At 39.3% G+C, this 18,527-nt stretch overlaps 1 protein-coding gene and 1 long non-coding RNA gene across 36 annotated transcripts in view; one reads left to right on the top strand and one right to left on the bottom strand.

Annotated features, from left to right (window-relative positions):
* The window catches only part of LOC308476135, a 159,645-nt gene that overhangs the window by 117,384 nt on the left and 23,734 nt on the right, over window positions 1-18,527 (bottom strand). The window contains exon 2 of one of the 30 annotated variants that reach the window (XR_013985736.1): window positions 3,417-3,463. The exons of the other annotated variants lie outside the window; for them this stretch is intronic. This is a non-coding gene — a long non-coding RNA (uncharacterized lncRNA). The remainder of the gene's footprint in view (window positions 1-3,416; window positions 3,464-18,527) is intronic. 30 annotated transcript variants of the gene reach the window in all.
* The window catches only part of GRIK1 (glutamate ionotropic receptor kainate type subunit 1), a 155,669-nt gene that overhangs the window by 128,237 nt on the left and 8,905 nt on the right, over window positions 1-18,527 (top strand). For all 6 annotated transcript variants that reach the window (XM_081003532.1, XM_081003529.1, XM_081003531.1 and 3 more), the window contains 3 exons: window positions 6,172-6,290; window positions 12,289-12,506; window positions 16,380-16,605. In XM_081003532.1, the coding sequence (XP_080859658.1) occupies window positions 6,172-6,290; window positions 12,289-12,506; window positions 16,380-16,605 (563 nt within the window). The remainder of the gene's footprint in view (window positions 1-6,171; window positions 6,291-12,288; window positions 12,507-16,379; window positions 16,606-18,527) is intronic.

Below are 18,527 nucleotides of genomic sequence, written 5' to 3'. Positions count from 1 at the left end.
ACCAGCTTTCTCTTTTATCAAAGTGTTTGTGTCCTCAACAGTTATCTGAGAAGCAGATACTTAGCAGCATTTTCCTAGCATGGAGATGAAATGATAGGAAAAGCTTCTGCCAGGCATGAGCTCTTTAGGATGCAGAAGTTCTAACAGAAAAGAAAGGTGGGATCTCTAGTGCTTCCTTCCCTTTCATATCAGGAGAAAATGTTTAGGTGCTTCTCCAGTTATCTGGAGAAGCTTTACAGATGTTAAATGCTTTTAACATTTTAGAATTTTCAACGGACAAGTGAAGTCTTCCAGACAACAGGTCAGGGGGCTGTGAATTGCTAACTAGAATCAAAAAACACCACACAGGGATCTCTGCAAGCTTATTTCTTTTCTTCTTTTTTTTGTAATTTTTAAAATCAGTTTTCCAATATACCCCCAATAATAGCCAAATTATAACAACAACAATTAATTCCTTAAGACAACAGCTACATAATTAATGATTTCAATTCAGGATTTTATAATATATAAATTTATAAAGCTTCAAGTGAGGAACTCAAACTATTATCTTTATTCTGCCCATAATGGTGGCATAGGAGGGTTTTTGCAGGGCAAAGTGCTTTTGCACTCAGCGCCTCCCTACCTCCCACATTCCATGCCAGAACGAAAGCCAGGTACCAAAACGAATTGCAAATGAAGCCCATTCCCCCCCCCCATCCCTGCGGGGAATTTGCAAGGATGATTTACCCTCTGTCATCCTTTTTGCTCGTTGATGATCCCCCGCTGTCATGGGGGCTGCCTCCATTAAGGCAGGCGGGACCAGAAGCCCTCTGCAAACTTATTTCTGAGAATAATTAATTTTATTCATTTAAAATTATATTTTCTTCTATTTTCAATATACCTCATTTTTATAATATGCTCACAGACGCACGCACATGCACAAAAACACATTTGAGAAGTTGTACTTGCTATTATCAGATTTCTTCTCAGCGCATCACCACAAGGTCTCCAGGTGGGTTACAGCAATGCCAAAACACAATATTACAATCAGCTAAAACAATTTACAATCAAAAGAACCTAAAAACATCTTTTTCAGGTGTCAAAGGCTAGGTCTATGAGATATGTATTCATCAAATAACTAAAGCTATATGATGAAAGTGCCAGAGCAACTTGATGGGGAGGTAATTCCACACATTAGGGGCTGCACAGAGTTTTCCCTTCTGCAGACTGCCTTCACCCTGACCTTCTGAGGGTGATGGAGCTTCCAACAGATCTCCCAAGAGTGATCTTAACACCCAAGAGGGTCTGTATGGAAGGCTGTCTTTCAAATACGTAGCTAGCTATACTCATATATGTGTTAGAATTCAGCTCCGGCCCATCGAGCTGATACGGCTCCTCTTGGCTTGAGCCCAGCAGAGTATACATCCAGTGTCTGCAATGAAAGGATGAGGCAGGTATGGCTACATTGCGAAAAGCTTTATTCCTAAGCTATGCAGAGAGCGTACAAACATACATCTTGTCTCTGTGAGAAGCAGAGAGCAACTCCAGCAAAGAATGACAGAACAAAGGAAAACAGGAAAACAGTGTACGTCACATCCCGTCTCCCTTTCCCATGGGAACCCAACAGTAACTGAACTGTGGAATGAAAACATAGTCTTGTGACTACCAGCAGCTGCTCAGTGAGGGAAACAGAAATCAACAATATGAACTTTTTGAAAAACATCTCAATTACCCCTTTGCGTGTGGCCTCACCAACCTCTCCAGTAGTGAACAACGGGCAGTGGGGTTGAACCACACACCTGAACTCTCTCTGGCTAAGTCGCTGCAGAACACCAGGGGGAGAGGAAGAGAAGGGAGGCAGGCAGGCAAGGTCAGCATGGTGCAAACACACCAGCGAAGCCAATCCAGTGCTCTGGCCTGTGCATTTGCTCTAGGCCAACCTTACTGCTGCCTCCACCTCTTTGGGTCAGTATGAAGCAGCAACTCAGTTGGAAGGAGGTAAAATGAGCAGCACAGTCCCACTATGTTCTCTGCTGCTGCCCTGCATAGAGAAATGGAATCCATAGAAGTGTTTTCAGAACTGTGAGCTATGATTTTAGACAAAAATAACTTTGGGATATATTATACTATGATTATCAGCACATGCTCACTTTGGGAGAAAAGATGGATAAGATAACAGAACTCAAATTACATTTTTTTAAAAAATGCCAGAACATTCTACTTATACTTCCAAGTTGTTTTTTTATCTTCCAAAGCTATGATTCTTTTTGCCATTCATTGGTGATATCCGTTGTCATAGATTTTCTTGATCTTTTGTGTTCCAGATGTGAACTACTTTCCACATGAAATGCCTTGCTATTACAGCAGTGCTATATAAATGGAAAAGTCATTTGTTTCTAATAATACAAAGCTTTTAGAAGCAAATTATATTGGGATTATTCTGTGGGCCTTTCTCAGTCCAAGAAACGTGCCACTTTGGGTGACTATTTCTTGAAGTTTTCATTATGTTAAAGAAATCATTTTAACATGATATATTTGGAGTGTAGTTCAGTAATTCTAACTTGTTGTCCATTTTAAGAAGCCAGTATCTGAGCAACACAGTCACACTTTACTTGCATTTTTGCAAACATCGCTATATTGCTTATGCACCCCTAGCACAAATGCTTTGCTTTTTAATACTGAATGCAGTATTAATAGGACATAAATGCACATATGTGGAGTGATAATTGGTTCTCTTCCTAGGGAGCTATTGGTTGTGCCAGAATTGTAAAATTTTAGACATCACGCCTGCACTATTTATAGAATGGGGCATCTAGTGGTAGATTCGATTCTGCAAGAGGGTCTTGAAGTCTAAAGAAAGGAGGTGAGGTTATGTGATGTCCTGCAGCCTTGTGGGTGGTTTAACATATTGTTAATGCTGCTAAAGGATGTTATGTATGCATACTATTATGCCTAGCCGCAGCCACTGACTTCCGCCAAATTAGAATTTAATCCAATTTGATGTATTTCTTTCACAGCAGCCTCCTGCACAATATGTTAAGAGCCTCAGGCTTGCACTGAGGTGAACAGAGGAAGGTGAATTGGATTAGGTTTCAAATGCCAGTTGCTCTCAATATTTAAAGGGCATTTATGTCTTTTATTTATTTTTACATTTATCATAACTATATAACAGTGATTTCCTCACATCTTAAAAACAGCTAATACTACCTCAGATTGATGACTTTTAAAAAGGAAATAAAAGCTAGAAGCAGTGATAGTGACCAAGGACGCAACAAAATATACTGTACTTTTTGCTGGATACATCAGTCTGAAACAATTTTGTTGAATGTTTTCCTATGGTTGATGGAACATGCATTCAGTAAATCTAACTGAACCAATGTCAGTTCCAAATCGAGGTGAACTTGACCTGCAACCAAGATCCAGCCAATGATGTTTACCCAATGTCAGTTCTGTAGGTCTGCCTTCTGCTTCCTGTAGGACAGCCCTGCAGTTGACAGGAAATGCAATAGAGTATGCCACATAACATAATTTGCCTTGAATCCCAACTTGGAAGAAAGACAGAATAATAATAATAATAATATTAATAATAATTGGAGTGCATCTTTATCTACAAGGTCTGAAGGAAGTTGCTCCTACTCAGCATTATGGGTTATATTTCATGATAGTCCTACTCAGAGAAGACCCACTGAAGTTAATTGACATGACTAACTTAAGTTCATCAATTTCAATGGATCTGCTTTGAGTAGGAGTTAGTTGAATACAACCCTGCAGTTTTTTGTTTTTTTTTTAAATTTTTAAAGAAGAAACCAGGTCCCTGTACTCAGTGGAAGTCCTTCATGGCTGTAATTCAGAATACAGATTTACTTCTATTTGATGGACAAGTTTTAGGTCCATCCATCCATCTTTTGTTCCACAGATTCCAGATAGAGCACATAAGCTGCTTTTCTACAAGGGAGCAAATCATACTAAGGTTATCTAGAGGGTTAGGCAATAGTGTGGGCGGGAGGTGACACAGACCAATTTAGACCAATTTCCCCAGCTCCTTCCCCCAGTGCATGTTGTCTGCCATAATCGTTTGCTCTCGAGAGACCTCCATACTGTGCTAGTATTGTCCATTGCTGTCATTTTGAGTATAATAAGCATGCAGTGGGGGAGCCAACAATAAGTAGGCAATGGATAGCAAGGGACAGCAGGTAGGTCAGCTCATTTAAAACTGTCATATGAGCAGGTGTAACTCTTGCCTTGAGGGCAGATAGAGCTCTGATGCTCAATTAGACTCAATGTTGCTATTCTTGTGCTTTAAACACAAGAACTTGGGTTTTTTAATGGGGCTTTATATAATGCATGTATTTTTTTTCTTGAAGCTATATTCTGCATCTTGTGTTACAGTTTTTTTTAATTATCTATTGTACCAATAATGATGATGTTATTTAACTAACAGCATCCTAAACTAAAAACTGTTTCAATTAGTGCCTTCATTATTATCAGTGTTCATTGCTTCAAGCCTAGCACAGCACTCTAGTTGCAAGAGTGCATAAATTCAAAGCTTAATTATATTGTTAAAACAGCAATTAAAATGTACTGGCATGACATTGTCAATTAAAGCCATATTCATAAACATCACAATAAAAGTATGCCCTACAGCTGTGATAATCAGCAACAGGCAGGATTCTGTGACTAGGACAGTCTTAAAATAATTTTGTGAAGTATAGATCACAAAAGAATACAGTGTCCATTTTCTGCAAGAACTGAGGGTATCTGTTTGCAAAAGGGTAATTTATAATTTCTTCCGTTGACCCCTATAATACTTGAGCACAAGAACTCCTTCACAATATCAACCAACTTTTATTAGCCATTTCATTTCTAGAAACACGTGTCATAGATCAGCAAGTAGAAACAGATTTTTATTATTTTTTGCGTAGGAATGCAAAACATAGATACAGTGGTACCTCGAGTTACATATGCTTCAGGTTACAGACTCCGCTAACCCAGAAATAATACCTCAGGTTAAGAACTTTGCTTCAGGATGAGAACAGAAATTGTGCGACAGTGGCGCAGCAGCAGCGGGCGGTCCCATTAGCTAAAGTGGTGCTTCAGGTTAAGAACAGTTTCAGGTTAAGAACGGACCTCCGGAACAAATTAAGTACGTAACCAGAGGTACCACTGTACAAGAGTTAGGAAGAGCCTTGCATCTGGCATCGCTGGGATATATGTGTGAAGCTCCTGCATAAAGAGAAGATGACAAGAGTACCTGTAAACATGAAAGGGGTGTGTGTGGTGGGCGAGGTCCACTTATGAATCCATGCCATGTACTCAAGTGTTCAGAAATATTTCACCCCTTCACGATGAGAAGGCGGAAAATGAGGTGGAATTGCTGGCACAGCCGTAAGTTAAACTGCAAACCATGCCCCCTCCAAGTCGCCCGGTTGGGCGCTTACCTGTGGGCGTGGTGTGCCAGCCAGGTGAGTGGGGCAGGGGGCGTAATGCCCCCTGCGTGATGCAGAAATCGCGTCGCGCCCACACCACCTCCCGTCTTGGATGAGGAGAGGCTTATTCACAACTGCAGTATGAAGCGTGAATTGACCCTAATTTGTGGCACCACAAATATACACATCTGAATAGTGAACTGGATGGAAATGATCCGAACATTTATGTGGATCAATTCCTTTTCCAGAAATCAAGCTGTTCAGACTGAAGTCTTGTAACACTTACTTGGGATCAAGTCCCACTGAACTTGAGGCTTACTTCTGGGTAGGCATGCATGCGGTTGCACTGCCTGCCTGGAGAAATCTGAGAGCAAACGAGTGCATTTGGCAAGAACACATCTGAGGCAACAGTCTTCTCTGCATCACAAAGAGTCTTCAAAACTATAGTTCAAGGGTCACCTGGAAAGCAAGTGTTTGGAAGCAGTTTTCCTTTTCTTTGAAGAGTGTGCTGGGCTTATTAGAATCAAAGTACAATTATAGTTAAGGCATGTGACTCTGGTGCTCTAAAACCTGCCTGCTGCATTGCCAAGCTGCCTTGGAACTTCTATGCTGTGGCTGTACATTTATGAATATGGCCTTAATTTTCTTCTCTTTTGTTTTCCTCATTAATCTTTGCATTTTGTGCATTGTTCAGCAGGTTTGCTGGTGCTGTCTGTAATTTTTTTAAAATCTGATGTTTACAAACTGTTTCTGTTAACTACCACAGGTTTACACCCTATGAGTGGTATAACCCCCACCCGTGCAACCCTGACTCAGATGTGGTGGAAAACAATTTTACTTTACTTAATAGTTTCTGGTTTGGAGTTGGAGCTCTCATGCAGCAAGGTACACCGGTTACACCTCATTACTGCACACATCCCACAGTCTGCTCAAGAGCTTCTGTGCTGGTAAACTCCACCATTTGTAGCTCTAGCATATACTGTAAAACCTGATCTAGACAAGAGACATGCAACAACATTGTATATATTAACAATTAAAAAGGGGGTCCGGGGAAGAAATTAAAACTTTTTAAATCCAAAGTAAATCTACTGAAGGAAAGCATGCAATAAAATGCAAAATTTGTTTTTATATCACATGGTTGTACTTTGATAGGCAAAATCTAAGGAGCAAGATGGCTTTGGTGTTGTTTTCACTGAAAGTAGTAATCTATATGAATCAAACTACAGAAGAAAATAATTTTCAATTAGACTTCATGCCATTATAAAACACTGATAAGGCAAGGTGGTTTGTTTTTTTTAAGGGCCACAATACATTTTGTGGGAATCATTATTTCATGAGCATTTGTCAAACTTCTATTGCTTAAAAATCCCCAAACTTAATTAATCACTTTTCTGCAGGTCTTTATGGTTTTGCCTCTTGTAAATGCATCCAGCCTTTGATACCCACAACGTCCTAACAGCTGTTGATTCTGGAAACTGCACAGAGATGCTCATTTTACAATGAAAGGAAATGAGGTGCAATAGACGTGAAGAATCAGCGGTGCATATACTAACCATGTGTGTATATGATGTGTTCATTCTGAGGCTCCCATTAATAAGCTTTTGCCTCTATGTGAGGTGCGTGTTCAGAATATATGTCTAATCATTGTGAACCCCCTCAAAAAACCACACACTGAGAAAATCATGAGAATAGTGAAATATTTTAATAAAGGCATGCAAGTGAAAACACCCCTAGACCAACTCAAAGAACAATTAATATGAGGAATAACAAATTGGGGTTGAGTAGAAATCAAACATCACAATTTCATAAGCCTGATTTTCTAACACCAGTGGGAATATGGCCATTGATTCTGTTCCCTGTAGTATATTAGGCATTTATTGGGCTAAGTGGGAAGGGGGACAGATGTCAAGCACAGATACTCATAGAATGGATTCTATCCAAGATGAATTGAAAAATCAGCTTCTTGTCCCAGTTTGTCAGTAAAACACAGACTAAGGTTTTACAGTATTGGACAGGTCTATAGTTGTGAATGCTTTGTGTGTGCAAGTGCCCAAATACGTTGTGTTCTGAATGGCCTGCCATTTTTGGAGTTTACCATCATCCACAGCAAACTGTGGGATGCCGTGCCTACTAGTTACCACTACCTTGGGTACATGACAGTCAGCCCCAACCAGACTCTGCTTGTCTTTGAAGAAGCTTTAAAAGCAAAAAACCAAAATTGTAAGTTGAAGCAAATGTTTCCATGTACAAACTTGTGGTACGTGTGGACTGTAAGTGCACCATCATTAACATGTAGAGTCTGAACAAGAGATGAATGGTTGCTAACCTCTGCATCTATTGTTATGCTCTTTCTTGTTAACAGAAGCTGCTTGTTGTGCTTGATTGGAAGCCACTGGTTTATTACATTTTAAAATGTGATGATCAGACTTTCTCTTTTCTACAGAGCGTGAGCAAAGTCTGGATCAGGATTGGCTGTCATGTCTGCCATAAAAAGGCACTAGAGAGTCTTCAGCAAGTATTGTCTGACTCTGGTTCTTAATAATAGCATTATTTTCTCACACCTCTTATTTAAGTTCTCTATACAAATACAGCATATTTTCTTTGAAAGGTTATCAAAATACTTGGCAAATTAATTGACAATGTATAGAAAGCTACACAGGTCATGGCTCCCACCTTACTAGCCTATTTAATGACAGTGAAATTCCTCTGAAATGAGTACAGCGTGCTGCTTTGAAGAGCAATATCTTATGAATGAAATAAGGCTAAGGTTGCAGTCCCATGTCCATTTATCCCCCTAAACTCAATGACACTCTTCCTTTAGACACATATAGTATTTTAGTGTCATAACACAAGCCTATGCTTGGTAACAAAATCGTAATAATAATAGCAATAGTAATAATAATAAAAGAATAAAAAAAGAGAACTCCATAGGGCTTACGCTAGAAAAAAAAACCAACCCATGAATGTGATCAGGCTGTTAAGCATATTTTGAATCTTGGGTCCCCTGAAGAAAACCTTCTGATCCAGCAATTTTCTGTATGTGCCACAACTCTGATGCACATATAGAACTCCTAATTCACATGTGCTTTAACTCATGCACTTCACTGGGATGAATGGGGCAACAATAAAGCTCTACACTTACAGGTCTGCTCCCCTCAAAAAGATTACTAGGGGAAATTGCACATAGAAGAGCTTCATGTATGCATCAGAGCTTGCATGAGGATCTGGACTGAGGCAAAAGACAGCAATGATTTCTCTTGAATATCTTGTAAAAAGATCTGTATGCTACCCAAGTAGGTCTAAAGGTGTTCATTCTTTAGCTGTGCTGAATCAGCAATCAAAATTTGTAAGTCATCATGGTCCTGTGAGCCGATTGCTTGCCTTCAGCTTCTTACTTGCTTAAGGCAGTTACTGATGGTGTCCACTGACACTTTACAAGCTCAGCAATTTTCAACCTAACCAAATCTAAGAGGGGTAAAATGCAGACTTTCTGTTTTCACTCAAGCAACTGAGTTTCCTTATGATAGAAAATCAGAGGAGAGAAAGAGAAATTAGAATTAGCTAGAGGTTGAAACCTTTCAAAACTTCTCAGTGTTTTATTATGGAACACCTATCTAGGAAACCAATTTTCTAGATTATTCTTCCAAGTTGCAATGGTTTCTGAAATGTAGGTAGCCATTATTACCATCTATATTCATTAAAATGTGCCATTACATCAGTGTCTACATAATTTATATTCCTTTGCTGAGCTTTTAGTAAATAATGTTTTCATGAAGAACTGAATCAGCACTCTTTGCAGCTGCTTCTTGTGCTGGTTTAGATCAGCTGCAGATCAAATCTAAGGGCATCACCCCTGGAAGAGTTGGTGTGTGTAAAAATAAATTGTATTGTTGGAGTGCCAGGAAAAGAATTATAGTGGAGATAAAGATACTGGTTTTAAAAATAGCATTTCTGAGATTAATAGGAAGCTTTGGCTGCAATCCTACATCTACTCACTGGCAGGTAAGTCATGTTAAATTCAGGAAGGACTTGCTTCTGAGTAATGAGGAGTACAATACCATTAAACAGTCACTATCCAGCTCTTACTGTAGACAACTAGTGACCCTGGGCTGAGATGATCATTCATATCCAAAACAAAACAAACAAATACATTTAGTTCAGTGGTACTCGGCTGAGTATTGCTCTTTAGCTGCATATCTGCACTGGGTGCACACGTGGAAGATTGCCTCTATGTGCAGATCTTTGCTGGATCAGGCTGTTAATTTTTAAGCAGCTCTGCATGTGCCATAAATATGCAGATCCCAATCCAAAACCCAAGCAATATGTCAGATTACCAATCTCATTTACAAAGAAACGTGTGTTTGGCAAGTATTCCCCATAAAATGGAAGTTATCGTTCCATGTATGTACATAGAATACAACACAAAATGAAAGACTAGAATCAGAGGCACCCACTTAACTCTAAGTAATTGGAGCAAATTCCCATCAATTACGCTCAAAATGCCTACATCAACATGCTTGGAGCCTTGACTCATTCTTAGCACAGACATATTGATATAAAGAGAAGTTTTATTTTTCAGCTATCATTTGGAAAATGATGGTCCTTTTCCAGCCATACAGTTTATAAACTAATAAATCTGCCAAGGCCATCGATCTTTTGTATTCATCTCACATAATTGTCTTAGAAGGCACAGCACTTCAGTGCCAAAAAATGTTTGCTGAACAAATTGTATCAAGTGTTTAGTATCCAGCTCAAAATTTGACCACATGCTGATGTATGCTTTAGTCCAATAAGCATTTAAGCATGCACTTTGACTCAACTGTAAATTCAGTAGGAGCAGAGACTTGCAGTTGAAGAGAAGATACACAAATGTGATTTCCCAGCTGAAACTAAACAGATGAGCATACAGACCCTGCCCAGTTCCTTGTTCTTTCCCTTGTTGCTACATCCCCCTCCTATACCTGGTGAAAATTAGCAAAGCTCTCTACTGGCTGGTTCCCAGAATAGGGAGCCACACTAGATGTGATGTTAACTGTGTTGATGAACTTGGTGTGCTCAGTTTCTATTATGCAAATACAGGGTCAACCCAAACATGAGGAGGAATGAGACAACTGTTTTGGGCTGTGGTCATAGGAACGCAGTGAACTGTCCCAATCCCAAGTGCCCCCAAACTCATCTCATTATTGGCCAGTGGTCCTGCTGCCGCTGCTGCCAACACCGCTAGATGCCTGTCTGCCCCCTAGCAAGATAAGGGTCTGAGCCACCCACTCCACGGTGGGGGAAAGCATTGGAAAAACATTAAGTAACTTTAAAGCATCTTTTGAAAAGTTTATAAGTTTAAACAGCCTCTCTCCTGGCCACTTTTGACCCTTCCACATAGTGAGGCACTGAGCCAGGGGGCAGGAGGAAAGAGGGAGGCAGATAAACCTCCCTCTAGTGATGATGCTGCTAATGCATTTTTTGGAGAAGAACACAGGGGGGAGAAGACATGGAGAAGCGCAGGAAGAAGAGCACCATCGCTGTTGCTGCAAAGAGGAGGATGGGAGGGTGAGAAGAGGTGGCATGGCAGCAATATTTCTGCCTGCTTCAAGTGGCACAATCCCTTGTTCCAGCCCTGTATAATAGCTGCTACAAGGAAGCCTGAGCCCACCTTGCACCCATGAGTTTAACAATGTGTGCGAGTATTAACTTCATGTCTACGTTTTGCCCAGAGGCTGAAGGGCACTTTGTTAATTTTCCCTGGATAAAGCAGGAATAGGAAGGGGAAGCAAGCAAGTACGGGAAAGGCAAAGGGAATGTGCAGGAGAGGGCCGTGCAAACATCTTGAATCAGTATTTGATTTGCTAATATGCTTGTCTGTCAGCTCAGCCATGAAGAATAGACTGACTTCATGGTGCTTCAAGAAAACTTTTAATAATATTTCTGTCTTCCGTGCATTGAAAGGCTATGCAGGGCAAACAGGGCTGATTCTGACATAACATTTTGACCTGGCAGTGATGTTGAAGTGGTCCTGTGAGAATTTGTTAATTCTGAAGGGCCTGGATGTCAGCAGGCTCTCTAAAAATGGTTATATATATTTAATGGGATCACTTCATAAAGTCATCCAATGAGCACCAAATATTAAGTTGGAACCATTTTTACTGGGGCAGGGATGGGAAAATGGGTTCAAATTAATGCAATAAACATATAGATAGAACTAAATCTTTAATGTGGGGAAAGAATTTTACTTTCAACAATGAAATAACATGAAAATTATCCATTTACTGTCCTAAGCTTGCTGCATCTTGTGTTGCTTCACCGCAGTTGTCCATTATGGCTTAGGGTTCTCACTTTTAACTGTCCCTAAGAGCTTAACTGTATATTTAAAAGACAATTTATGTGTTTTCCCCTTTTTCCTCTTACCCATTTAAGCTCTGTAGCTGTTACTAAAGTAAGCCTATTCCTCCATGTGATTTCGTGGTACCAAGCTATTACTGAGGTGGAAGGAAAATAATTCACATTAATATAAGTTCCCTGTTCCTAACCACATTTATTACAGTAATGTCAATGAAACTTACATCTGAGTAAGTGTGTTCAGCATCAGAGCCCAATTATGTTACTGGGAATAGCAATTTAGATATATTATTAATGACAAAGAATTTTGGGGGGTGAATTTGGAATTCAGACCCAAGGACATCCATGTGTTTATCATTTAGCATTCATACTTCTTTTTCAAAGTATGTTTCCTTGTTTAGTGTTAACTCTGTATGTCCGCGATTATTACATCAAATCATTGTAGTCTGTTGTTCATACATTTAGCATGTTCCTAAACGTAAGTCCGTAGAACTAGTTTGACATTTATTTCAGCCTATTGTAATACAAATGTTTTGATGGTGTTATATAGGATCTGAGCTCATGCCAAAAGCTCTTTCCACCAGAATAGTTGGAGGAATATGGTGGTTTTTCACCTTGATCATAATCTCATCCTACACTGCTAATTTGGCTGCCTTCTTGACTGTTGAGAGAATGGAATCCCCCATTGATTCTGCAGATGATCTGGCAAAGCAAACTAAGATAGAATACGGAGCTGTTAGAGATGGTTCAACTATGACCTTCTTCAAGGTAAGATAGTGTTTGCATTATCAGGTGACATTTTTTCTTGAACTAGATAGTAAATGTGAATGGAGAAATCAAATGAACCTGAGATATTTATGTCGGAATAGCTGCGGGAAACTGTGTGTGACCTGCACTGTTCCATTGCCGAACTCAAAGATCTTTGCTCAAAGCCATACTGCTCAGTCTGCAAAGGATCCCTCCACTGCACAAGCAGCCCAAAATAGATTGGAGCCACCAGTAAGCCCTTCAGAACTCCAGCTCAGCATTTGGGAAACAGCCAAAACTTACTGCAATAAAAGACAATTTGGGGGAAATGTGGCTAGTCAGTCTATAGAATCCCAAGTGATATATCACCAGTTGCCTTTGCTTTGTGTCATTGGCAGAATTACACACAATATCAAATTGGCACTTATGTTGGGCTAATTTGGACCAACTCTGGCAGTTATCTATCTGAACTAGTTGGAAAGATGTACCACAGCTAAGGAAATATAAACAAAATTACATAATTATATAATTTCAAAACTATGTTATATAGATATAAACCAAATATATTTTACACTCTCTTGTCCCTGGAGTATCAATGGTGATGAGGTAATAGTAGCAGCCCTTCCCACATTTCCTGGGAGGGGGCTTCCGAGAGGAGATCTGCCAGAATTTTATGGTACCTGGGACACACGCCCAGAGACCATTGGTTTGCACCTTTAACTCATAAAATAAACCACGTCTTCAATTCTAACACATTTTATTATGGAATAATCATATTAAATTTAATTTAGTTCACAGGGGCAGCTCTCGGTTTATTAGTTTCATACTCTGAGCCTGATTATGCCAACAAGCTATGAATATGGCAGAGCTTTATAAACAGCAGTTGGTAATCTCAGGGAGGAAACACCTGAGCAGATGCAGGTAATTATAGTTATCCACATCCCCACTGTGGGACCTAAGCATGATGCACAGAGGCAAAGCTAACCTTTAAGAAGCTATCACTGTAAAGACACTGTGACAGATTGACAAAGCTATGGGAATTTGGAAAGGAATGTGCTCCTGCTATCTCTGCTGTTTTCTGCGAACAGATTTCTATGGTTGCCATCATGACTTTATAAATGGCTGCTTTCAGTTACTGACCACACATTTACAAGTTCATGGTGAAACTGTGGGGTTGGGATTCTCAGCATTTATATTTCTGACTCTTCTAAAAACTAGCAATATCTAAGTGTATTAACACAGCTGCAAAAGTACAGTTAATGACAAACTTCCTTGATACCTCTGTTCATAAATAAAGCCTTCCTTGCTGCTTGGAAATGAGATTAATAAACTAACTGCATTAGTATTTAGTATTTCTATTGTTATTCTGTTGGTGTTCTCCATAAAAGCATCAAAATAAATAGAATTAAAGAATAGTTGTATTTTTAAACCATTTCCCCATTTTTTTCCTTATAATAAATATGTACATTTCTCCTATAGCATTTATAAACATGTTTTTGCTAAGATGGCTCTGGAAGCTACAGCCGAAATGTTTTTTTTTAATACTGTGCACACTTATAAATCATGCAACACAGAGAATCTGAAATGCCACTATACAAGAAAGGTATTGCCCCTCAGAAGCCCATACCAGGAAAGAGTGGTAGCAAAGCTTTCAGGGCATGACAAATATTGGAAGTGCCCTGAGATGGTGTCAGGCTTGGGCTGGCGGGCAATGAGGAAAGTGAGGAAGAGGGGAAGCTGAAGTGCTGGAGCTAAGGCTGGAGAAAAGAAATCCCAACCCTTCCTCAGATCCAACACCTCTGGATGGAAAGGCAGGAATCCCAGCTCTCCTATGCTCAGGAGAGGAGAGCCTCATGGAAGCTGCAGAGGACACCCAATAGATGCTAGGAGTAGTTGAACAGGAGTCAGAAGAGTGCAGCCTTGTCACTTAAGACCTGGTCATGTCTCACAGGTGAGAACAGATTCACCCAGCCAGATACAATGTGGACTGTGATGCATGCAAAAAGCCTGTACATTTGTGTGGCAGCATAATGCCAACACAAACAACCAGGCCACTAAGGGAGAAAGGCAAAACACTTGCAATGTCAGTCAGTCAAATTTATTTCCTAAAAACCACTGGTCATAACAAAACATGCAATTGATTTAAAGTTAATTTCCAGAAACTGCCATGTGCCTGATGGCCACACGAATCACTTCTAAGTTGTGCTTCAGTGCTAGTGATGGTTTAAGTCATTCTCTCTCTCTCTGTCCTTGTTTGCTTCTAAACACAGAATCATAATTCCTTTTTGTTACCAAATTGTTGTGAGGTAGATTTTATTGGTTTTACTGAACTGTAGCACTGTCTTAATTTTGTATATTATTTTATATGTCACCTAGAGAAATATTTTAATTAGGTGATTAATCAATGGAATTAATTAATAAATTACTTATTTCACAATACTGCTGTAAGGATAAATACTGTAATTTGGCACACTGAAACCAGTTTTGCTAATTAATTACAGATTTGTGTTGCCAGAATGTGTGTGTCTTTCCAGATTGCAGTTATGTGGAAATTTATGTTGCCCTACAGTAAAATATGGGTTATACAAGTGTTTGCGATGGTATTCAATGCGTACAAAATAACCTTGACATTTAAGTCAAAAACAATGTTTTGTTTAAAATAGCATACTAGAAGAGACATAGTAAAAGTTCAAATACTGAAAAGTCTAAGGTTAAGTTTCTGCTTAAAGATAAGGTAACATCTCACTGCCTTGGGGCCATCCCAGAAGATTATATTTACAGAGACATCCTGTCTCGCAAAGTATTGGCTACACCCATCCATGAATATAAAGACTCTGTAATAGGATTCAACTCTTGTTTGGTGAAGGCAGTAGGGACTTTATTCACAAGCTGTTTCCTTAAAGATTTATGGGAGAGGATCCTTTTAACATGATGGAAATGTACTGGTTTCTATGCCAGACTAGAAATATAAGCATCAGCATGTAAGATCCTGGTATCATCCAAAGTGATATTCCTATTCTGTATGCAAATCTCAACTTCTTAAGTATTTTTTTTAAAAAAAACTAAGGTGTTTTTCATGTAAGATCCTGGTATCATCCAAAGTGATATTCCTATTCTGTATGCAAATCTCAACTTCTTAAGTATTTTTTTAAAAAAACCTCAGGTGTTTTCCGGCAAATAGAGATGTATAATTGATTTGAATAGCAGATATCACTAGCAAAAGATCATATCCCAGTCAGTGATGGAAGAACAAAGCTGGGACTATAATGTTCTTTATGGATAAAAGAAAACACAGTTGTGTTTTGGGCTCTATAAATTTAAAAACTGAACCTGTATTTTGAATATTCAGTAATTAAACCGTTCACCTGCAATTTTATCATGGAGACCAGGGGCCTTGGTTATCCTGAGCACTCTTTTAAGTTCCTGAATTCTTTTTTATTAGTTTGCCTTTATATTTTTGTTTGAAGCTGACAAACTGTCTTTATCAGACTGGACTATTTTTAACAACACAGTACATTCTATCACAGCTGAGCAATAGCACAGCTCTTTTCCTATAGAACACCTGGCAGTAATTGTTCTGTACTGTCCATTGGTTTTCCATTGTAGGTCTCACTGGGTCACAAACAGACCACAGGCCTCTATGGTATTTTGTGACAAATGGTGTTAAAAGCAGCCATGTGCTCATTATATTAGCTGTTGGAAATTTGTAAAAGTGCTGACCCATAAGGCTACATTCAGCAGAATATATCTGAATGGAAAAGATTCCCAATTCTCAAAAGATTCTCCTACACTCAACAACTAGAGCTGATGCCAACTAGCAATGTGAGGGTTTAAAAATATATATATAGCGTGTGAATAGGACCTATTTCTGACGCTTGTGACTTCTATTCTTAGAAATCCAAAATATCAACTTATGAGAAAATGTGGGCATTCATGAGCAGCAGGCAGCAGACAGCGCTGGTGAAGAACAATGACGAGGGAATCCAGCGTGTGCTCACCACTGACTATGCTCTGCTGATGGAATCAACTAGCATAGAATACGTCACTCAGAGGAACTGTAATCTCACCCAGATTGGAGGGCTCATTGATTCCAAAGGTTACGGCGTAGGAACTCCCATTGGTAAGAAGTGTATGAATATCAGTGGTGATTGCTAGACTGTGATAGGTAAATTAAAATCCTTTTTATCTGACACATTCACTGCTTTGCAAGAGCTCTGGTAGGTCGAAAGAGTTCCAATGTTTTTCACAAATATATCCAAATAAGCCCCACAAGCTATTACTTTATATTCTTTTATATCCTCTTCTCAATTTAATAACGAGAAAAAACAAAGAGGCGTTCGAAATTGATGGAACTTTCCTCCCATAGAGCTTCAACTAAAACCCAGGCCTCAACAGCAGCAAGATCAATTGCATTGACCTGGTAGTTTCTAGCATTTCCTGCCCTATTTCCCTACCAGCTATTTTTGCTTCCTCGGTTGTGCTTGCCTTCTTTAAGGCACCAAGGTGGGCTACTAGGGCAGCCAGGCTGGGGCCTTTTTCATCAGAAGAAGTTATAGATGGAGATGGGTACTTTGAGGGGGACAGTTGCCCTTTCCTTTCCCCTTCTGTACTTTGAAAACATGCCTGGCACTCACCAGATAATTGTTCCTCAGTTTCCTTGGTCCTGTAGAGGAAAGAGTAGATTTCATGTCAAGTGCAGGCCTCTCCTTGTAACATCTAGCAGCTTATTCTTCTCCAGATTCATAATATGCAGGCTGCTCTCAGAAAAAGCAAGAGTAAAGCCAGGCACAAGGCCTCTTGGGGAAAGCCCAGCAAGGCCCCAGTCATCTGGGTACATTGGACCACACCTAGCACAACAATGGCATGTTTGGCATGAAAGGGAGTAATTATACTGGAAGTCTAGGGGAGCCCCCTGGGCCATGTTCTCCACGCATGTAGAGCTACAACCTTAATATGACTAATAAATACTTTCAATAATTTCAGTAAATTTGAACAATTGTGTCAGTTCATCATTCCAGTTTAATGCTGCTGATTTTTAATATTAGGATTCTATATTAGCTTTTAGGACTAGGTTTATCCAAGTTCTCTTAATTTGTAAAGTATTGTTGCATTTTGACTAATGTTTCAGACTGTATTTGAATTTCTTTGATGACAGCAGTCGTCAACCACTGCCCCCAGGAGAAAATGCAAAGGTTCCAAGATAATGATTGATGCACTGTAAAGATTTCAGGGCAGTGATAAAGATTCTATGCTTCAAGCCCAAAACAATGAAGGAATAAATTAGAACAGATGGTAGCTCCTTAGGGAGAACGTATGCATCAGAAATACAGCTGGGGGATGCAGTTATAAGAGGTTTCTTAGATTTGGGAAGAAAGATTTGGGAAGATATGTATGTGTTTATGGTGAAATCAATAATTTCAATGTCATCCACACAATTGAAACAAACAAAAAAGTTAAAATATTTCATAAGCTACAATGCTCGCAAAGTCAACAAACTCAAATGTTTTCTTGCATTATTGCTCTGCAGTGTTGCTCTGCAGTGTTGCCAACAACAAAAAACAAATGCACAAGATGACTGATGGGAAAGTCAGGTTTCTCCAGGATTTACAGACATCTGACAACTTTGTCAGCCTTGCCACTAACAGGTGGTGTTGGTTATAGGAAGGGATAGAAAAGTTTGTTTTGTCCAAATATTAGGAAAATATTCTTCTACATAGATGGAACGGTTAGAAAACCAAAACTCCAAGGTACTTCCTACATTAATAATATACATGTTTCAGGATTGAACTCTTAACACTGAGAACTTTATCTGTGATTGAGGCATGGTCAGTGCTGGATAAATTAAAGGTTCAGGTGTCTGGCTGTAATATTACTTTCAGTTTGGATAAAGAGCAGTGTTATCCAACGAACAGAAAATTGGATCTCAGGTCAAAGTCCTACTAAGCCATGGGATCAAATCACCAAGATTCAAAAATATTAAAAAGAACTATTGCCCATTCTGTGTGGTATAACAAGCAATATGAATAACCAGCATAAGTAACA

This window comes from Podarcis pityusensis (assembly GCF_964106645.2).
Source record: "Podarcis pityusensis genome assembly, chromosome: 4".
In the NCBI taxonomy this organism is placed as follows: domain Eukaryota; kingdom Metazoa; phylum Chordata; class Lepidosauria; order Squamata; family Lacertidae; genus Podarcis; species Podarcis pityusensis.
Note: the sequence above shows the minus strand (reverse complement) of the source record. Positions and strands in the feature narration are given on the sequence as shown.